General features: G+C 41.4%; 1 protein-coding gene across 1 annotated transcript; it reads left to right on the top strand.

Annotated features, from left to right (window-relative positions):
• The first annotated feature begins 9,778 nt into the window (after positions 1-9,778).
• On the top strand, positions 9,779-21,265 carry FNDC4 (fibronectin type III domain containing 4). The gene is made up of 6 exons (XM_070729825.1): positions 9,779-9,872; positions 10,638-10,753; positions 11,162-11,366; positions 13,040-13,129; positions 18,130-18,263; positions 21,230-21,265. Exons 1-6 carry the CDS (start codon positions 9,779-9,781, stop codon positions 21,263-21,265), a joined length of 675 nt encoding a protein of 224 aa, XP_070585926.1.
• The last annotated feature ends 2,375 nt before the right edge of the window (positions 21,266-23,640 follow it).

The following is a 23,640-nucleotide window of genomic DNA, read 5'->3' as shown; positions in this document are numbered from 1 at the left end:
ACTACATACTACTAGTGCTGACTAACTCGTATATTTTTTTAGCCCTAGCTATCTATGAAATGCTATTGTATCTAATTATCTACCTACCTACCTACCTACCTATCTGCCTGCCTGCCTGCCTGCCTACCTAACTAACTAACTAACTAACTAACTAACTAACTAACTAACTATCTATCTATCTATCTATCTATCTATCTATCTATCTATCTATCTATCTATCTATCTATCTGATTCTTATGCCATCCTATTCTTCAGACTCAGGGCAGCCCACAACAACATAATACATAACATGTAGAAATCTAGAATTTTAAAACATACTAAAACCCCAATTTCTTTAAAAACCAGTCACTCGTATTTAGACAATCAAACATGAATTCATTCATCAGCCGGGGATAGATATTAAACTTAGCAGCCCCAAGCCTGTCGGCAAAGATGGATCTTTAGGCTCTTGCAGAAGGTGGTGATGGTGGGGGCAGTGTGAATCACTGGAGGGAGTTGGTTCCAAAGGGCCGGGACCACCACAGAGAAGGCTCTTCCCCTAGGCCCTCCCAGGCGACATTGTCTAGCTGACAGGACCTGGAGAAGGCCCACTCTGTGGGACCTGACTGGCCGCTGGGACACAGGAGGCAGAAGACAGTCCTGTAAGTAATCTGGTTCGGTGTCATGCAGGGTTCATAGGTCATAGCCAACACTTTGAATTGTGTTCGGAAAACAATTGGCAATCAATGCAGCATGCGGAGTGCTGGAGAGACATGGCTGTACCTCTGAAGTTTTTGAACGTTCTTCAAAGGTAGCTCCATGTAGGGAACATTGCAGTAGTCGAACCTCGAGGTGATAAGGGCGAGAGTGACTGAGAAGAGAAATGGTACATCAATGCATTCCCCCTATGTAGGGACATAGAGTTGGAAACCAAAGCCCAGGCTCTGTCAACAGATGGGTGTCATACAGAGCAGCATTTGGCTGAAAGGGTGCCCACTCCCATTCAAACAAATATATTCTGGAGTTATTCTTCTTGCTTGTTCTGTGCTCATTGCTAAATATATACAGTGTTAACATTTTTATGAATGCAACTAAGGAAGAGTAGCACTATTCATATGGCTTTACAGCTTACAGTAGACCATATGCAATCTGCTAGGAAACTATTGATTTTGGTTTTCTAAGCATAGCCATGTGGAAGGGATTCACACACAGTTAGATAAAATTGCAAAGCATTAGCAAAGCAGTTATACTACTGGCTGCTGGTTGCAAGAAACTTAGTACAATTCAGGATTTCTGGTCCATCTTAACTGGCCAAAAATTCTGGAAGTTTTAGTAATACACATCTGGAGATCACAATGTTGCAGAAATAACCGTGTTGACAGTAAAACCTAATAAACCTAATTCCCAGTTATTTATTTTGTAAATCTCATGTCCTAGAGATAACAGCATTGACCATAATAACTTAACGACTCCCAGGCATTAATTTTTGGATAGTTATACTGTATTCCTCTTTACAATTTGGTGTCTTCAAATGCTTTCTATTTATAAAAGTAGAGCTTAAAAAACAGACATTTACAAGCCTTGTGAATTTGGCCAGCTAAGCCAGGGATTCAGTGAAGATGACCACATGGAGAGGTTGAGAAATTCAGCTGGACAGGAGCAGGTAGTTTAAGTGATCAAGAAAGGCAGGTCTGTTGCTCAAGGAAGATAGGAAAGAGACAAAGACAGACAGACCAGTGATACAAATGATGGCTTCATTAATGAAATATGAGAGTGTAGCAGAGTTCAAGTAAGAGAGCTAATGGATGTGTTGCCCCATTTGTTAGAAAATCAGCAACAGATAATAAAGTGAAAACAGCTGATGCAGTAAATCTGCTACAGGCCAAATTTCCAAGGTGCTTGGTATTAGTATATTTTCCCATAGGAGATCTGGAAAGGATCCAAACAATATAGTCTCATTCTCTCTCTCTTTCTCTCTCCCCCCCCCCTCTCTCTATCTGTGAAGCCTTTACAGTGATCCCTCGATTATCGCGAGGGTTCCGTTCCAAGACCCCTCGCGATAATCGATTTTTCGCGATGTAGTGGTGCGGAAGTAAAAACACCATCTGCGCATGCGCGCCCTTTTTCCATGGCCGCGCATGCGCAGATGGTGGAGTTTGCATGGGCGGCGGGGAAGACCCAGGGAAGGTTCCTTCGGCCGCCCAGCAGCTGATCTGCTCGGCAGCACGGCAGCAGCGAGGAGCCGAAGATCAGGGTTTCCCCACCGCCCACGCAAAGGGGAAACCCCGATCTTCGGCTCCTCGCTGCTGCAGCGCTGCGGAGCAGATCAGCTGCTGGGCGGCGAAGGAACCTTCCCTGGGTCTTCCCCGCCGCCCACGCAAAGGGGAAACCCCGATCTTCGGCTCCTCGCTGCTGCCCGCCCGCCGCTCACCCACCCGCCCGCCACCCGCCGCTCGAGAGCAAGAGGGGGAGAGATAGAGAAAGAGAGAGAAGGAAAGAAAGAGATGAGAGAGGGAGGAAGAGAGTGTGAGAGAGGAAGAAGCAAGATAGAGAAAGAGAGAGAGAAAGAAAGATGAGAAAGGAAGAGAGTGATGTCATCGGGTGGGAAAATATTTTTAATTAATATTTTTTGAAAAATCGCGATATAGCGTTTCGCGAAGATCGAGATCGCGAAAATCGAGGGATCACTGTATATAGTTTCCTCCGAGCATTTCCTTCCTTAGCTTTCACTTCCTTCTGAAACAGTGGTTCTCAACCTGGGGGTCGGGATCCTTTTAGGGGTCAAACGCCCATTTCACTAGGTTCGCCTAAGACAATAATGGTGAATCTTTTTTTCCTGGAGTGTTGAAAGAGCATGGGTGTGTGCTATCATGCATGCACGAGTGCCCACACCCATAATTCAATGGCTGGGGAGGGCGAAAACAGCTTTGCCCATCCCCTGGAGGCTGGAAATGGCCTGTTTCCCAACTTCTTTTTTTTTCTTTTTTTAAAATATATTTTATTAGTTTTTTCAAAGTAACAAACACAACAAACAAAACATGTAACACTTAATGGAGCTACAGTCGCTCCGCTCAAGATAGAAGTCTTCATATGAAAATTAAAAGGTTATCTGTAAAATACATATTGTTATGTAGAGTAAAAATATCAATTTTAATATATAAATCTAAATCTATCAAAATTTATAAAGATATATATAAAAAAGAAAAAAGTTTTATAAAAAAACAAAGAGAGAAAAAAGAAAAGAAAAGAGGTGAAAGAGATTTATATTTATACTAATAATTACCGTCTTATACAATTCTAATACTAATACTGTTTCCCAACTTCTGATGGGCCTAGTAGGCTCATGTTTCTCCCTCCCCAGGCTCCAAGAGCTTCCCTGGAACCGGAGACAGGTGAATGCCTTCCCCCATTCCCCCAGGCTCCCTGGAAGCTAAAAACGCACTCCCAGAGCCTCTGTGTGAGACAAAAATCAGCTGACCAGCACGCACATACACATTGGAGCTGAGCTAGGGCAACGGCTCGCGTGCCAGCAGATATGGCTCCGCATGCCACCTGTGGCACCAGTGCCATAGATTCATCATCACTGGCCTAAGACCATGGGAAAAGATAAACTTCCCCTGGTGTTAGGAACTAAAACCTCTATTTTTGCATCTTGGAACATATTTTTACAGTCCAAGCAATCAGCCGTTTACAGTAGGGGTATCCCTCTGACCTTCCTGTCAATCAGCTTAAAGCTCTGTCGGGAAAATCGGTGCTAGACTTATGGTTGGGAGTCACCACAACATGAGGAACTGTATTAAGGGGTTGCGGCATTAAGAGGTTGAGAATCACTAGAATGCTGACCTATGCTGCATTTGGTTACTCTTTCTGCCTTTCCAAGCAAATGGATTAGAAACAATATTAATATATTGCAAAAAGCAGCTAGAAGCATTTTCATCTTTGGAATCCAATGATGCAATGCGATTCAGAGGATAAAATTTTGAAGGATTATTATTATTATTATTATTATTATTATTATTATTATTATTTATTAGCATAGGTGCTTCGCTGGCAACGGAAGTCCGGAGGCAGGGCATCCCAGCGGTGGCAGTGGGTTTGTAAGGTGAAAATAGTTTGTAAGAAGAGGCAAAAAAATCTTAAACCCCTGGTTTGTATCTCAAAAAGTTTGGATGATGAGGCGTTTGTAAGACGAGGTATCACTGTATATTTAAATACAGTGTTCCCTCGATTTCTGTGGGGGATGCGTTCCGAGACCACCCGCGAAAGTCGAATTTCCGCGAAGTAGAGATGCGGAAGTAAATACACCATTTTTGGCTATGGACAGTATCACGAGCCATCCCTTAAGACTTTAAACCCCTAAATTACCATTTCCCATTCCCTTAACAACCATTTACTCACCATTATTACTGGTACTCACCATTGAATAAGACACTTAGTGATCCTGATATTTATAAACATAATTATTTATTAACAATTATTATTTTTGTTATTTATTTGCAAAGATTATTAGTTTGGCGATGACATATGACATCATCGGGTGGGAAAAACCGTGGTATAGGGGGGGGAACCGCAAAGTATTTTTTAATTAATATTTTTTGAAAAACCGTGGTATAGGCTATTCGCGAAGTTCGAACCCGCAAAAATCGAGGGAACACTGTACATATCTGCGTGGACCATAAATATTTAAAGACATAGTGTAGTGTCACGAGGTTTTACTGACATGTAAATTTATTCTTGTAAGCCACTCTGAGTCCACTAGGAGAAAGGCGACCTATCAATCAATCAAACAAACAAACAAACAAACAATATGCTTTTATCTCAAAAAGCATAGATTTAGTTTCTCTCTTTTTTTGAAAAAAAAATCCATTTAATAACTTTCATCTGTTGCTTCTTAGTTTTGTCATTTAGTTCTCAAGTCTGTACAGTGTTCCCTCGCTTTTCGCGGGGGATGCGTTCCGAGACCGCCCGCGAAAGTCGAATTTCCACGAAGTAGAGATGCGGAAGTAAATACACTATTTTTGGCTATGAACAGTATCACAAGCCTTCCCTTAACACTTTAAACCCCTAAATTGCAATTTTCCATTCCCTTCCATTCCATTTAGATTATTACTCACCATGTTTATTTATTAAAGTTTATTTTAAAAAATATTTATTAAAGGCAGACGAAAGTTTGGTGATGACATATGACGTCATTGGGTGGGAAAAACCGTGGTACAGGGAAAAAACCCGCAAAGTATTTTTTTAATTAATATTTTTGAAAAACTGTGGTATAGACTTTTCGCGAAGTTCGAACCCGCGAAAATCGAGGGAACACTGTAATGTGATTTGCTTTTTAAGGAAAAAAACATTGTCCTGTTAAATGTGTATCCTGAATTTCATAGTCACAAAGCAGCCTTCCTTGAAATGAAACAAACCTTTCCCTCTGAGGATGTGCCCTCTGGAATGATCACTCCCATCATCACCCCAAATAGGCTTTTCAAAAAAGATTAAAAACTCAGGTTTCCCCTTGGCGTTGGAGCCAGGTTGATTGGAGATACTGCTGGAAGGGTGTAATATATCTTGTGGCTTCCTGATTACCTATTAATTACAGGTGATATTTTAACTGCACTTGTTTGGCTTCTTGTACATTGTCCAGAGTTACAGTTGTCCAAGTTGTCTAGCCATATAAATCCTTTAAAAAAATTTAAAAAATGTAACTTAAAAACAAAAACACCCAAAAAGCCTTCAAAAGAAGAAAATCAATTCCATCGGGTTTTGGCTCTCCCTCAGAGGTTCCTTCATGGGCTATGGTAGGGGTAGTTAAAGTTGGCTCTTCTATGACATGTGGACTTCAACTCCCGGAATTCCTGAGCTAGCATGATTAGCTCAGGAATTCTGGGAATTGAAGTCCACAAGACATAGAAACATAGCAGACTGACGGCAGAAAAAGACCTCATGGTCCATCTAGTCTGCCCTTATACTATTTTCTGTATTTTATCTTACAATGGATATATGTTTATCCCAGGCATGTTTAAATTCAGTTACTGTGGGTTTATCTACCACGTCTGCTGGAAGTTTGTTCCAAGGATCTACTACTCTTTCAGTAAAATAATATTTTCTCATGTTGCTTTTGATCTTTCCCCCAACTAACTTCAGATTGTGTCCCCTTGTTCTTGTGTTCACTTTCCTATTAAAAACACTTCCCTCCTGGACCTTATTTAACCATTTAATATATTTAAATGTTTCGATCATGTCCCCCCTTTTCCTTCTGTCCTCCAGACTATACAGATTGAGTTCATTAAGTCTTTCCTGATACGTTTTATGCTTAAGACCTTCCACCATTCTTGTAGCCCGTCTTTGGACCCGTTCAATTTTGTCAATATCTTTTTGTAGGTGAGGTCTCCAGAACTGAGCACAGTATTCCAAATGTGGTCTCACCAGCATTCTATATAGCGGGATCATAATCTCCCTCTTCCTGCTTGTTATACCTCTAGCTATGCAGCCAAGCATCCTACTTGCTTTCCCTACTGCCTGACTGCACTGTTCACCCATTTTGAGACTGTCAGAAATCACTACCCCTAAATCCTTTTCTTCTTAAGTATTTGCTAACACAAAACTGCCAATACAATACTCAGTTTGAGGATTCCTTTTCCCCAAGTGCATTATTTTACATTTGGAAACATTAAACTGCAGTTTCCATTGCTTTGACCATAGAAGAACCAACTTTGCCTACCGGTGGGCTATGGCAAAGGGAACTCCATTAGCTTGCTTTTAAAGGCAGTTTGATCAAGTTTGCCTCTTCTCTCCAAACTCCGTCTGCAGTTGACAAAGAGGGAGCAGAGGGAGAGATACAATTCATTGAGGCATTGAAAATGGGCATCTACATATTTTTATAAGCCTCATAAGAAGCCTTTCTTGCAGAAGGGTAGAGGGGGGAAATGCAGCAAATAAATAGAAACCACATATTCAGTGTGACAATATTAATTGCAGTTACTATTTATCAATGTTCATAATAAATTCCTGCTATTTCCAGGTGAGCAATATTTCTGGAACTCAGCTTCACACCTGCTCAAAATAGCAGAAACTCCTGAGGATGCCTGGAGAGAGACAGCTAAGAAAGGCATCTATGTTCTCCCTGGAAACAAGGGAGGGGCATTTTTCTCTTGTCCTTGATTGGCTAGTGAAGAAAGCCCCAAAGGTTTCTTCTTCTGAGAGCAGGGGAGGGTCTAGGCCCATGATGGCGAACCTATGGCACGTGTGCCACAGGTGGCACGCAGAGCCATATCAGAAGGCACATGAGATTTTGCCCTGTGTCAGCTCCAGCATGCATGCGTGCGCTGGCCAGCTGATTTTCAGCCTTGGGAATGGCCGTTTCACCTTCTGGACGGAAGCTTCTCTGAAGTCCTGGAGGCAAAAAAAAATCACCCAATGGACAATTGGAAGTTCAGAAAAACACGCTTCCTGTTTGCTGTTGTGCTGTTTTTTGCACTCCGGAGGGTTCAGAGAAGCTACCTGAAGTACTGGAATACAAAAAACAGCACAATGGGCAAACCGGAAGTGTGTTTTACTAACTTCCGGTTTGCCCATTGTGCTGATATTTCCACTCCGGAGCTTCAGGAAACTTCCCTGAACCCTCCGGAGTGCAAAAAACAGCACAACAGCAAACAGGAAGTGTATTTTTAATGTTTCCAAATGTAAAATAATGCACTTGGGGAAAAGGAATCCTCAATCTGAGTATTGTATTGGCAGTTCTGTGTTAGCAAAAACTTCAGAAGAGAAGGATTTAGGGGTAGTGATTTCTGACAGTCTCAAAATGGGCAAACAGTGCGGTCAGGCGGTAGGGAAAGCAAGTAGGATGCTTGGCTGCATAGCTAGAGGTATAACAAGCAGGAAGAGGGAGATTGTGATCCCGCTATATAGAGCGCTGGTGAGACCACATTTGGAATACTGTGTTCAGTTCTGGAGACCTCACCTACAAAAAGATATTGACAAAATTGAACGGGTCCAAAGACGGGCTACAAAAAGGGTGGAAGGTCTTAAGCATAAAACGTATCAGCAAAGACTTCATGAACTCAATCTGTATAGTCTGGAGGACAGAAGGGAAAGGGGGGACATGATCGAAACATTTAAATATGTTAAAGGGTTCAATAAGGTTCAGGAGGAAAGTGTTTTTAATAGGAAAGTGAACACAAGAACAAGGGGGCACAATCTGAGGTTAGTTGGGGGAAAGATCAGAAGCAATGTGAGAAAATATTATTTCACTGAAAGAGTAGTAGATGCTTGGAACAAACTTCCAACAGACGTGGTTGAATTTAAACATGGCTGGGATAAACATAGATCCATCCTAAGATAAAGTACAGGAAATAGGATAAGGGCAGACTAGATGGACCATGAGGTCTTTTTCTGCCGTCAATCTTCTATGTTTCTATTTTTCTATGTATTTTCCCAAACTTCTGGTTTGCCTTTTTTTTTTCATGCTTCAGTAAGGCCTGTGCGCATGCCTGGGGACAACACAGGGGAATGCGGATACATGGGAGGGAGGAAAGTGGTGTGGGCATGTGCACACCGTTGGCACGCAAACCAAAAAAGCTTCACCATCGCTGGTCTAGTAGCCTCCCTTCAAGTTCTCAAGGTCAGCAGTGGCATGAGAAGCATAGCATTCCTTCAGTGAAGAAAAATCTCCTTGGCCTTAGCCTTAGCCGTGCATCTTTTTCATCTGAAAAGAGGAACAGCCACCCAGGCCCAGTTAAAGGCTGTTGGTACAAGTTGGCTGCTGGCACTGCTGCATCCCTGGCTGGCACACCATAAGCTGCTGCCAACCTCCCATTAGCAAATTAACACTTGCTGGAGAATTGAGTTGACCCCACCTATATCCTTGGCCTGGCAGGCTTGCACTGGGCTGCTATGGGCTCCGAGCCAGGCTGATGGCTCTTGGCCATGTACAGAAAAGCTGAATACCGTGAATACCAACTAACTTTTGAGAGTAGCCAGATTGGGGGGGGGGGGATCTTTACAAACTTTCTTTAAAGAACAATGAGGCTGGGCCTTACTTCTAGATCAGTTCAAGCAGGTTGTGTTTGCACATCTTGCTAAAGTTGGCTAGTGTTAGCCTTGGCTAGGCTTTTTTTGTGTCTTATTGTGTTGTGCAAACCCACCCTCTTTCATGACTTTATATAACTATTATTTGATAGTACATGTATTAATGGCAGCCCGTTTGACTTTTGCACAGAATTGGAAAAAAAGAAAACGTACCCACTTAGGATCTGGTAATTAGAAAAATACTAGAACGCGCAAAATAGAGTAAACTTACTTTAGAGTTACAGAACAAACAGGAAGAAGAATATTATACAGTGTGGGATCAGTTTTATAATTGGATTGATAGAAAATGAGAAATAAGATCAATGTAAATTAAACCAAAAATAGGAAAATCGAAGAACAGAAATGTAACTGTAAATATGTTTTCATCTTTAATGTTTTTGCTGTATATTCTTTTTTGTTTTTTGTTGTTGTGTTTTGTTTCTGTCTTTTAAAAAAAGCCAATAAAATATATATTTTTTAAAAAGAATACCATGAATATCAACTAACTTTTGAGAGTAGCCAGATGGGTGGGATCTTTACAAACTTTCCTTAAAGAACAATGAGGCTGGGCCATACCTCTGGATCTGTTCAAGCAGGCTGTGTTTGCACCTCTTGCTAAAGTTGGCTAGTGTTAGCCTTGGCTAGGCTGTTTTGTAGTTTATTGTGTTGTGCAAACCCACCCACCATGACGTTATGATTGTGCAAATCTAGAAACTGCAGCATTCTGAAGCTACATCGAGCCATGGTGGCGCAATGGTTAGATGCAGTACTGCAGGCTACTTCTGCGGACTGCCAGTTACCTGCAATTTGGCTGTTCGAATCTCACCAGGCTCAAAGTTGAGTTAATGGTGGCAGTATTAGAACATAAGAACATAAGAAGAGCCATGCTGAATCAGGCCAAAGCCCATCGAGTCCAGCATTCTGTGTCACGCAGTGGCCCACCAATTGTCCATGGGGATCTTGAGCAGAAAGAGAAGGCAAGACCTTCCCTTTCCCCTGACCCCCAACAAATGGTACTCAAGGGAATCCTATCTGCCTTAGATAATAATAGAACACAGATCTAAGGTAGTTTATGTTGGATATTACTTTGAATAGATAAATTTTAATTTGACCTGCTGGGTGCACTGGAGCTTTTGTTCTGGGCGATAAGAAAATGCCATAAGGATAGATAGATAGACATTGGTAATTTTGATTTTTGTAGCTAATTGGTTTTTTTAATTAATGAGCCTAGATTTTGGAAAGATGGGGATATGATTGTTTAAATTTTAAAACTAAGTGGAGATGCTCCTGAAAGTTTTCTTTTTTCATTAGATTAGAAAATTTCATATACTGTATAAATAATGTTAGGCATAGAGGATGTGTTTTTACTTATGTATGTTTTTATTGTAAAAATAAAATAACAAAAAATACTCCTGCCCCCCAAAAGGTTGACTCAACCTTCCATCCTTCCAAGGTGAATAAAACCAGGACCCAGATTGTTTGGGGGCAATATGCCGGCTCCGTAAAGTCCTTAGAGAGGGCTGTAAAGCAGTTTGCTTATCAGCAACGGAGGAGAGCAGCCGGTAAGGGTTCTCTACCGATAACTTTCTTGCATTCCATAGATCGGCCCCCATCGCCTGTCAACGTGACTGTTACCCAGCTCAAGGCAAACTCGGCCACCGTCTCCTGGGATGTGCCAGAAGGAGACATCATAATCGGCTATGCTATTTCACAGCAGGTGAGCTTGCGTGGAGGCACTCCCAGAAGAAAGCCTGTCCTTCCTCAGGGGACCAGGTAGCATCACACCCAGCCAGGACCCCCCCATTTCTAACCCCTCTAAGGGCTATTCTGTTCAGATGCCTCCCTCCCAGAATAGGACTAAACCGTCCCTTAGGGCAGTGTTTCCCAACCTTGGCAACTTGAAGCTATCTGGACTTCAACTCCCAGAATTCCCCAGCCAGCATTCGCTGGCTGGGGAATTCTGGGAGTTGAAGTCCAGATAGCTTCAAGTTGCCAAGGATGGGAAACACTGCCTTAGACGTAACTCTCCTTAAGCCGCCTGGCGGAAGTAGGCAAGGTGAGCCTGAGGGCTTCTCCCACAGCCTGGCTGGCCTCCAGCTTTTAACAACCTTCCTGGTTCTGGCAGCGACAAGATGGGCAAATGCAACGATTCATCCGGGAGGTGAACACCACAAACAGGGCCTGTGTGCTCTGGGATCTGGCAGAGGATGCCGACTACATCATCCAGGTCCAGAGCATTGGCCTCCACGGAGAGAGTCAGGCTAGCAAGAGAGTCCATTTTCGCACGTTAAAGCAAAGCGACCGGCTTCCATCCAACAGCTCAAACCAAGGTAAGCAAGAGCCTTTTGTTAATTGGTTGGGTGTCACCCGCCCAGGCTTTACTCGTTACAAACAGCTGTCTGTCGTATCCAAACTTAGTCCCAGCAATGCCTCCTATCTTTTCCAAGGATGTTTGAGTAATTTCTTTGATCCCGTCTGCCTGCTTTCTACGTTGTCTTCTCCTTTTTCTGCCTGTTTCAACTTGATTAGCTTTTTTATGTCAATCATTAACTATCTATCTATCTATCATCTATCTATCTATCTATCTTTCTTTCTTTCTTTCTATCTATCTATATATCTATCTATCTATCTATCATCTATCTATCTATCTATCTATCTTTCTTTCTATTTATCTATCATCTATCTATCTATCTATCTATCATCTATCTATCATCTATCTATCTATCTATCATCTATCTATCTATCATCTATCTATCTATCTATCTATCATCTATCTATCATCTATCTATCTATCTATCTATCATCTATCTATCTATCATCTATCTATCTATCTATCTATCTATCATCTATCATCTATCATCTATCTATCTTTCTGTCTATCTCTCTATCTATCATCTATCTATCTATCTTTCTTTCTTTCTTTCTATCTATCTATATATCTATCTATCTATCTATCATCTATCTATCTATCTTTCTTTCTATTTATCTATCATCTATCTATCTATCTATCTATCTATCATCTATCTATCATCTATCTATCTATCTATCATCTATCTATCTATCATCTATCTATCTATCTATCTATCATCTATCATCTATCTATCTTTCTGTCTATCTCTCTATCTATCATCTATCTATCTATCTATCTACCTACCTATCATCTATCTATCTATCTATCTATCTATCTATCTATCTATCTATCTATCATCTATCTATCTATCTATCTTTCTGTCTATCATCTATCTAACTAACTAACTAACTAACTAACTAACTAACTAACTAACTAACTAACTAACTGACTGACTGTCTATTTATTGGATTTGTATGCTGCCCCTCCCCGAGGACTTGGGGCAGCTCACAACATAAAACAGAATACAATATCAAGTCTGAAATCCAATTAATATAATTAACTACTCTAAAACCCCTGGAACATTAAAATCCATTCATTCTCTTTCAACAAGCATACTTCGCACTCATTGGCCAGAAGCTACGGTCTAGTCACCCCAAGCCTGGCGGCCTAGATGGGTTTTCAAGTTCTTACGGAAGGCAAGGAGGGTGGGGGCAGTACGAATCTCTGGGGGGAGCTGATTCCAGAGGGTTGGAGCCCCCACAGTGAAGGCCCCGCCAAGCGACATTGTCTAGTTGAGGGGACCTGGAGAAGGCCGACATTTGCTAAAGTTGGCCACGTGGCTTCGAGAAGGCCAATCTCTGCATTGGATTCTCTTCACCAGCATCCAGCTCATGCCAATGAGAAACAAAAGCCCAGCAATGTCAGCTCCCTCCCCTCCATTGGCTACCTTGCAATGTCCTCCTCATCGGTCCCCGGTTGCATATCCATCATTCTTACAAGCCAAAGGGTAGTTGGTGAAAGATGGTCTTTCTTAGCTCCCTGTCACTCAACCTGCTCTATATGTGAAATAAAGCAATCATGTTGGAAGTGTTGAAGGATTCTCGTCTTACTTTGTAACATGAATTGCCAAGTTCCGGCCTTCTGTTTCTACAGGAGACATCACAATGGAAGGGCTGGACAAAGAGCGACAGCTGCAGACCGGGGAGATTATTATAATTGTGGTTGTGCTGCTAATGTGGGCAGGTGAGTTCTCTTGCGGTCTCTGGATTTAGGCAGCATTGTGGCTGGAAGTCAAGTGTTTAGTTGGCGTGCACAAAAAAGTTGCTTTTCTTTTTTATTTTTCATAAAACTTTATTAATTTTCATTAAAAAACACACACAAACGTACAAACATTTAAACACATAGTAGGGGTTACAATTGCCCCCCTCGTCTTAGAAGTTAATTTTTAATACAGAAAAAGAATATATTCTTAATTCATTAAGTCAACATATTAATCTAGGTGAAAAGAAGAATTTTGTTTAAACATTCTAGTAACATAAAATTAAGTTAATAAGAAAGAAAAATTATAAAGTCATTTTAATATATTCATACATTTCTCATAACATTTAATTTTTTATTTTTATTTTTATCTATCCACTTATAAACTTTATTCCAAATAGTATAAAATTCAGATTCTTCTTGGTCATTCAGCCTTCTTGTCATCATATCCATCTCTGCACAGTCTAAAGTTGCTTTTCTAAAATATGTCTTTAGGATTGGCTATTACTTTGCTCCATGACTATTGGAGCAGACAAAATGTCTTCTACACATTACTAATGGCAAATGTTTGCAAAAGTATATTTCACAGTATTTGATGTTTGGTACATGTAGACCTTAAATTACGACCAAAATTGAGCCCAAAATCTCTGTTGCTAAGCAAGACACTTGCTAAGTAAGCTTTGTCCCATTTTATGACCTTTCTTGCGACAGTTGTTAAGTGAATTGCTGCAGTTGTTAACAAACATGCTTAAGTGATTCTGAAATTCCCAGACTTTTGTCAGAAGATTGCAAAATGGGACCACATGACCCCAGACCATTGCAACGATCATTAATGCATGCTAATTGCTAAGCGTCCAAATTTTGATCATGTGACCATAGGGGTGCTGCAACTGTTGTGTGAAAAACAGACATACATAACTTTTTTTAATTGCCATTGTAGTTTCAAATGGCTACAAGTGAATGTCTGTAAGTTGAAGACTAACTGCATCAACATTGGATACCTCCTGAATTTTGTGCAACCTGCCAACATTCCACATTTATCGTTACTTTGAGTTCTGGCCAATCAGATAGTCATGGCCACATTTAAAATCTGTAACATACCATGGAAACTTTGCAACAAAGGCATCCAAAGGCTTAACACACTAAGAAAAATTATCGCCACTATTAGATGCATTTGACCAATTTAGATGCTAAACCTAGAAATATAAAACCCATTATGAAAGTTCAGACAACAAAAAGGAGTAGCTGATTGTCTGTTAAATAATGAGTTTTCGTTATTATGCTCTATACAAATTCCAGCTCTTTTGTAATTTAATTCCATGTCATATAACAGTGGATAATTGTGTGTGAGAGAGAGGGAGGGAGGGAGGAAGAATGAGAGGCTTAGAGGCACAAGACAAATCTGCTCAGTTAATTTGTGGTTTAATATATTGTGCAAAATCCAAACAAAAATGGATAAATTCAGTAATGAGAATAAGAACATTGATACAGTTGATAAGGAATGGTTTTCCAGGCTGATTACACTGCTTCAGTGCATGTTTTTTTCCCCCCTAGGAGTATTTTTCCACAACGTTTTTAGATTACTGCTTATTCATGTACTTAGTTTGCAAAATTAAGTAATTTGAATTCCTGAAGCATCTCCGTCTTTCTTTTGTTTTTCCCTTCGTTGCTCAATTCTTCCCCAAACTGTCAGATCCTTATTGAAGAACATGTTTTTTCTTTTCTCTCGAGTTTGTGGTCTTGTACGGATTTTTTCATATTTTTGCCCTTATTTATATTAGCCGTTCTTATATATAAATTGTCTGTTTATGAACAATGATTTTACCTGGCATGATCAAACATTATTTCATGTTTTTCTGACTTTTACTAAACATTGCAAATGTTATTTTTATGTCGAATTATTATATTTGCATTTTGAAAGGAAATAGTGGTTCACTGTGATCAAACCAATGTTAATGGGGAGAGGATGATTGGATATTGTTGTGGAAGCCCCCGCTTAGGGAAAAAAACCAGCTTCTATTTTTCTGACCATTTAAAGGAAAGGGGGCCTTTCAGCTGTGATCGGTCTCTACAGCATTCCGTTTAGGAATGGTCAGTTCATACGTCACTTAATTTCCGGAGGTGTTAATATTTATTATAAAAAGAACTGAAGCCAGAATGGAAATGAAAGCAATATATGCTTTTTTTTAGTTGTAAACTCTGCAAGTGTAAGATTAAACAAACATTTCTAAATTAATCCAAACCCAGATATTTTTTCCTTGTCCAAACAGAAATATAGTACAGATAAACCTTTGCTTACAACCATTAGCCAATTGACTGTTCATGGAATGGAATGGAATGGATTAGAATAGAATAGAATAGAATAGAACTCTTTATTTGCCAAGGACACACAAGGAATTTGTTTTTGGTGCATATGCTCTCAGTGTACGTACAAGAAAAGATACCTTTGTCAAGAATCATGAGATACAATACCTAAGGATTGTCATAGGGTACAAATAAGCAATCAGGAAACAATCAATACTGTACTTTAATATAAACAATCAACAATTAATATAAATCGTAAGGATACAAGCAACAAGTTACAGTCATAGAGTCATAAGAAGGAGGAGATGGGTGATAGGAATGATGAGAAGAGTAGTAGTAATGGTAATGCAGGCTTAGTGAATAGTTTGACAGTGGTGAGGGAATTATTTGTTTAGCAGAGTGATGGCATTTGGGGAAAAACTGTTCTTGTGTCTAGTTGTCTTGGTGTGCAGTGCTCTACAGCACTGTTTTGAGGGTAGGAGTTGCAGAGGTAAGCTCCTCCCAGTTCGGGCTGGTTCTATAGATCAGTGTTTCCCAACCTTGGCAACTTGGAGATATTTGGACTTCAACTCCCAGAATCCCCCAGCCAGCAAATATTTGGACTTCAACTCCCAGAATCCCCCAGCCAGCAAATGCTGGCTGAGGAATTCTGGGAGTTGAAGTCCAAATATCTCCATGTTGCCAAGGTTGGAAAACACTGCTATAGATCCAGTAGTAACTTGGCGGACTGGGTCACTGGAACCAGCAGTGACCCAGGCCTGCCATGCTCCTGAACCATCTCTCTTGGCAGCACCACAGGCAGTGCCATCTTGTTTTTTGCTTCTGCGCACCCAGGAGTTGGTTTTCTAACACTATGCATGTGCGCACACATGAAGTACGCAACACTCACACCCCCATGCAGCACATCAAGGTGTGAATCGGCAGTGAAGAAAACCAGAAACCACCCCTGGGTACTTGCCCCTTGAAAGACTAGTTTGACTCTATATAAAACAGGGGATGAAGATTGGGATATCATGCAGAGCCATGGTTTGTTTCCCTGTGACCCATTTCTAAATTATTATTAGAGGATGTTTTAAAGTATTTAAAATCACAATCGCTAACCTCTACATCAGTTATGGCGAACCTATGGCACAGGTGCCACAGGTGGTACGCAGAGCCATATCTGCTGGCACGCAAGCCATTGCCCTAGCTTAGCTTCAACATGCATGTGTGTGCCAGCCAGCTGATTTTTGGCTTGCACAGAGGCTTTGCGAGGGCGTTTTTGGTTTCCAGAGCGCCTCTGGGGGAATGGGCATTTTTACCCTACCCTGGCTCTTTGGAGCCCAAGGCAGGCAAAACACGAGCCTACTGGGTCCAAGGGAAGTTGGGAAACAGGCTGTTTCTGGCCTGCAGAGGGCTTCTGGGGTGGGGGAGCTGTTTTTGCCCTCCCCAGGCATTGAATAATGGGTGTGGGCATTCATGCAGATGCGATAGCACACACCCACACTCTTTCAACACCTAAGGAAAAAAAGGTTCGCCATCACTGCTCTACATTTTCACCATTTCAAATTCCTCACCTGAGACAGACGGAAGTGTCCCTGTAGATGTCTTTCCACATCGCACTAAGCCCTTTTTAATATTGGCTTTGAACATCTGTAGAACCTGGACATTGTAGTTGGGACACATTGGGTTTGAATGTTAATAAACCAGGGTTAAAATTATAATCCAATGTAGTTCATGAGTCCAGCCACTACTTGGCTAACATTTCCCCCTCGTCAGTACATGACTGCATCGTTGATCCCCTCTCCAGGCATTCTTAACAAATCATAGACACACAGAAACATTTGGGGATGGAAGAATGAGTATCTCCTCTATAACCTTCATCATGTATTTTACTATGTGTGTGTATATATATATATACCAAGGAGAGATTCAACCTGGAAATAAGGAAGAACTTCCTGACGGTCAGAGCGATCAACCAATGGAACTGCCTGCCAGGGGAGGTGGTGAACTCCCCAACTCTGGACACCTTCAAGAGGAGATTGGACTTCCATTTGGCTGGGGTGCTGTAGGGTTTCCTGCTCAGGCAGGGGGTTGGACTCGATGACCTAACGGTCCCTTTCAACTCTATTAATAAAATAAAAAAAATAAAAATAAAAATACCCACTAAAACCCTCATTGTGCATTGGACTGAATGAATGAATGAATGAATGAATGAATGAATGAATGAAGAAAGAAAGAAAGAACTCCAAAATGGAGGTATGTGGTGTGTCTGTATGAGTGAGTGAGTGAGTGAGTGAGTGAGTGAGTGAGTGAGTGAGTGAGACAGACAGACAGACAGACAGACAGACAGACAGACAGAGACAGAGACAGAGACAGAGAGAAAGAACCAGACAGTGGGATTCCAAAAAAATTTAGTACCGGTTCTATGGGCATGGCTTGGTGGGTTTGGCTTGGTGGGCATGACAGTGGAAAGATACTGTAAAATCTCCACTCTCTGAACTACTCAAAATTTCCATTACCGGTTCTCCAGAACTTCAGCAGTTCAGAACCTGCTGAATCCCAGCTCTGGAACCAGAGAGACCCTAAAATATTTTAAATGAAAAAGCACATCTAGAATTTAAGTTTACATGTCCTTCCTCCCTCCCTCCTTTCCTTTCCTTTCCTTCCTTCTTTCTCTCCCTCCTGCCTTCCTTCCTCAGCTGTGATTGCACTTTTCTGCAAGCAATATGACATCATTAAGGACAACGATTCCAACAATAATAAAGAGAAGACCAAGCCTTCCTCAGAACATAGCACTCCAGAGCGACCCACAGGGGGACTACTACGTAGCAAGGTAAATACTGTTAGTGGGCAAAGGAGGGGTGAGTGAAGGGTACAAGACTGATTTCATTTCAGATGGGCTGAAACTGGCTGGGAGAGGTTCACAAGCACATTGGACTATGAAGAGGACCTGTATCACAAGGTGAAAGGCTTTGCCAGAGGTACCAGCATCCTTCTTTACTACAATTATTATGTACCACATTCTCAATCCTCACTTAAAACTATAATGCAGCTTTTCCCCCACTTTGGATGCAATATGAACCTAATTTATTTTATTTATTTATTTATTTATTTATTATTTAGATTTGTATGCCGCCCCTCTCCGAAGACTCGGGGCGGCTCACAACAAGATAGAACAAATCATAAATAATCCAAATAACTTTAAAATATTTAAAGATTTAAAAGAACCCCATATACTAACAGACACACACACAAGCATACCATGTATAAATTGAACATGCCCGGGGGAGGTGTTTCAATTCCCCCATGCCTGACGGCAAAGGTGGGTTTTAAGGAGTTTACGGAAGGCAGGAAGAGTAGGGGCAGTTCTAATCTCCGGGGGGAGTTGGTTCCAGAGAGTCGGTGCCGCCACAGAGAAGGCTCTTCCCCTGGGGCCCGCCAACCGACATTGTTTAGTTGACGGGACCCGGAGAAGGCCCACTCTGTGGGACCTAATCGGTCGCTGGGATTTGTGCGGCAGGAGGCGGTCTCGGAGATATTCTGGTCCAGTGCCATGAAGGGCTTTAAAGGTCATAACCAACACTTTGAATTGTGACCGGAAATTGATCGGCAGCCAATGCAGACTGCGGAGTGATGGTGAAACATGGGCATACCTAGGTAAGCCCATGACTGCTCTCGCAGCTGCATTCTGCACGATCTGAAGTTTCCGAACACTTTTCAAAGGTAGCCCCATGTAGAGAGCATTACAGTAGTCGAACCTTGAGGTGATGAGGGCATGAGTGACTGTGAGCAATGAGTTCCGGCCGCAACTGGTGCACCAGGCGAACCTGGGCAAACGCCCCCCTCGCCACAGCTGAAAGATGTATAAAGCTTTAAAGATTAACATTTATTGTCAATTAAATTTGTACAGCTTTTTACTTAACCCATCTCACCCATTTCTATGTCAATTCAAGATCAGCTGCAAATTTGTACCTGCAATTTTAAAGAATATAATAATGATAATAAATAATAATATGTTCTCAGAGCTGTTAGAATACCATCATGGCAATATATTGAACAGAAGTGGACATCACCTAAGAAATGAAGGGAACAAAGTCACTCCATCTTTCTATTACTTGCAAGTAATTGGGCTACATGTAGTAACCCAATATTATCAGGCTCTATTTCATGACTTTAGGATTTGTGTTTCAAATACAGCAGCAGGAAGCACTGTTGTGCTTTGCCTTTTGAAGTCAGGCATCTAAGGTTAAAGTTTTTGGGGTTTGGGTAAGAAAGCACAGTCAGGTAGTACATTCCAGACACTGATCACTCTATTGCTGAAGTCGTATTTTCTGCAGTCGAGTTTAGAGTGGTTCACATTTACTTTGAGTCTATTACATGCTCGTGTATTGCTGCGGTTGAAGGTGAAGTAGTCATTAACAGGAAAGACATTTTGGTGTATGTTTTTATGAACTACAGTTAGATCAGATCAGAGGTGACATAGTTGTAAATTGTCTAATTGCAGTATTTCAAGTCTGGTGGAATAAGGTATTTTGTTGCGAGCGGAACATTCCATATCTCAACTTGCTTTTAGTAATAGCATGCACATGGCCCAGGCACAACATTGCAGTAAGTTACAGTCACATGATCACCCTATGAATCCTTTCCTGTCAGTTTTTCACACCTAAAGTCAATGGGGAAGCCAGCAGGGAAGGTCATATTGCTCCTATAAGTCACTCCCACCACTTTTTCTTCCAAGGACACCCACTATGGAGTACAAAATCCCCAGGATTCTCTGCTTGCCAACCTGTATCTGTAGGGCCTGGCTGCAGCCTCCCCTAGCCCGCCAATGTTCAGATGCACCTACCAAAAGCCCCTGCCAAGCACACCCATGCTTCGCAGTGTCCAGCTTTAGCATCTCCCCCCTCTCCGACCATGATTCATAATGTCTATCCATGGCACCCCTTCGACCACCTTTTCCCACTTTAGCAAACTGAGGTTATGATGGCAACCAGAACTTCCAGGATTGCTGTCACTAAGCAATGAGGTCCTGTGTCACTGAAGTTTATGACCGCATCACTTAGTGATGGAAATTCTTGGGTTATGATTGCCATTGTAATCCAAGGACTCCTGCTATCCAGCAATAAGCGTTTAGATTGTTTTGACCCATAATAATAATAATAATAACAACAACAACAATAATAATAATATGTGACGTGAAATCCAACATATAAACCTTGTTTGTTGTGTATTACTGTTTTTTGTGAATAAAATAACAACAACAACAAGTTGGAAGGGACCTTGGAGGTCTTCTAGTCCAACCGCCTTGCTTAGGCAGGAAACCCTACACTGCTTCAGACAAATGATTATCCAACCTTTGCTTAAAAACTTCCAGTGTTGGGGCATTTACAACTTCTGGAGGCAAGCTGCTCCACTGGTTAATTGTTCTAACTGTCAGGAAATTTCTCCTTAGTTCTAAGTTACTTCTCTCCTTGTTTAGTTTCCACCCATTGCTTCTTGTTCTACCCTCAGGTGCTTTGGAGAATAGGTTGACTCCTTCTTCTTTGTGGCAGCCCCTGAGATACTGGAACATTGCTATCATGTCTCCCCTGGTCCTTCTTTTCATTTTCATCGTTTTATTTGACAGACTCTCTTCATTTATAACTCTTTTCTTGTTGAGCACAACAGAGGAACAAAATCAAAGCAATCAAATGAACAGAAAGGGAATAGAAAATGGAAGTTTAGAGGAAGATCAGTTACTACTGCACTATGTATTAGCATAAATCTCTCTTTCTCTCTCTCTCTCTCTCTCTCATACAGAAGAAATCACCATCTATCAATATCATTGAAGTATAGCTGTGGTCACACAGGCTCGAAGCACTCCAGAAGGCTGCTGGAACCTTGCTGGGCCCTGGGTCTGGCTCTTCACCTGCATGCAAAGAATTAAAGCTTCTTGCCCTGAAGGAGGGACCTGCATGGAGCCAGCTGCCAAGACAAGGTGCATGTAGAAGCTGGCCTCTAACTAACCTCTCGTCCTGATGTTGTAACAGAAACAAGCCTGGAACAGCCAGCTGCAAAGCCTTCAAACCAGCAGCAGGAAGCACCATGGAGTGCTAACCTGGGAACAGACCTGAGTGAAGACTTCCTTCCTGCTGACGTGGGAAGCAGCATTATTACTGGGCCACATTTTCCTTCAACCCTGAATGAGAACCTAAAGCATGGCCTGCAAGTCCTACAACCCAGGCTCCATGTCTCCAGCAAGGGGCAAACTGCATCTTGAGATGAATGATGGATTCAAGGAACCCAAAGGTTTTTTCAACCTGTCCAGTAGTCTGTTGTCATCAAGGAGTGGAGAAAAAGGTGGAACTATCGACTGTACTTGTTATACCCCATACCAACCGTTAGTGATAACGTAATTCCAGAGCCTATCGGGGAAAATATCATGTTACTCTGAAGAGCAGTAGAAGGAAGCAGCATTTATTGCGAGCTTCTAGAGTTACCTTCTCTTTCAGAGTACACCTACTATCAGAATCGCCCTAAGCCGCTATCAATTCTTTGTAGTCTTTTTGCTTCTGTAACCTTCTTTGTACCAATAACTCTTCTGCCATCGATGTGCCAAACATCCCCAAATCTATACCCCAATTGAGAAGGCTATTCCCTAGTCCTGTGCCTCTATCCCTCACCAGAACCACAAAGACAGGAGCTGAAAGAATGTCGACTTGCATACTAGTGGGAGAACCACATTTATACAACATTTTCACCAGCCAGCATTTCCTATCTGTAACAAGCTCTTAGTCAAATTGTTAATGCCAGCGGAGAATTAGATCTCATTCCCAAAACCAAGCCTGAAACCAGGAAACAGCCACATGAATCACCAGTGGCACAGAAATACCAGCAGCATCCTTTGTCTTCCAAGAATCCTAGCTATGAGTATTGTGCTCTAGACAGTAGAGCAAGGCATGATTGCATAGGAGACCAGAAAAACTACGGAGCCAGTACCCACTTATCCATATGTTACTGGATGTAAGGGTCGGGAATATGTGCCATTCAGGTATTTTCCCATAAAAAAGCAACGCTGGCACCTGTGAAAAATGAGGCAGAATTACCCTGTACATTGGTAAGAGTGAAATTTTTCACTGCTAACTAATGAATTCTCTAGGGAATGGTCATAGCTGAGTTGGTATCCGAAATCATAACCATATTTACATTTGACAAAACTAAGACAGTGGCATTGCCATAACACCTAGAATGATCACACATTGCTTTTTATAGCATTGAAGCCATGGACTTACTGTTTTGCCCTCATCTCTTTTGGCTACAAAATACTGAACAAAATTTTCTCGTGAATTTAAAACCTAAGAAGTAAAACCCATATCTGTGTTTACATAACAGACACTGGAAATAACCACCAACATTTCATCCAAATCATTTATACAAAGTCAAATGATTAGTTTGTGGTTCACCAGGTACAGCAAACCCTCAAAAATGAGACTGAACCACGGTTCGCTCAATCATGGGTGATCATATTCTTAGAATATATTTAATATCAATTCAAATAACTTTTATTTTCAAAAGGCAGGAGGAACTTTGGCTATGAGGGTCTACCTCAAAGCAAGTCTCAAAACTGGAAAGAAAAAGTATATTTATTTTCAGGACCATAGTTGTGCGGGCACACCCCTTTCTAGGAATTGCTGCAAAAGGTCCAACTGAAATGTATTGTAGCAGATGTAAGGTGGGGGGAGGAATTGCTTGGTCCACAACATTCCTTTAGTTCCTGAGCCTCTCCTTATTTTGGCCTCAAGTAATGAGAATGACTTGAATTGATAAGGATGTTCATTAACAAACCCTATTCATTGTTTTATTGCTTCGAAATACTCAGTAACATACAGCATATACATTTTCTTGATGAACCCCTCTTGGAAGGAGGTGTCCCTACTGAGACTAGAGGATTGATCAAGACTCTGAAAGACCTATAAGTTTCCTTTCGTGTAAAGACTCAGAAGATGGACTACCTAAGAGGAGCAATTAGAGAGGGACTGTACAAAAAATTCACTGGTGAAGAATTGAATCTGCTTGGAGACACACTGACAAAGAGCAGACAAATTCATTTCATGATGACCAAGAGATATCCATGACAATGTCGAAGGCCAGGTGCTGCTGCTTCCATCAGACCGGTCAAAAAACTAGAGAAGGGGGAATACATCCCTCAAGGTATTGGTTTAGGAATAGAA

Source organism: Erythrolamprus reginae, chromosome 1 (assembly GCF_031021105.1).
Source record: "Erythrolamprus reginae isolate rEryReg1 chromosome 1, rEryReg1.hap1, whole genome shotgun sequence".
NCBI lineage: Eukaryota > Metazoa > Chordata > Lepidosauria > Squamata > Dipsadidae > Erythrolamprus > Erythrolamprus reginae.
The sequence above is the reverse complement of the archived record's forward strand: the minus strand, read 5'-3'. Positions and strand labels throughout refer to the sequence as shown.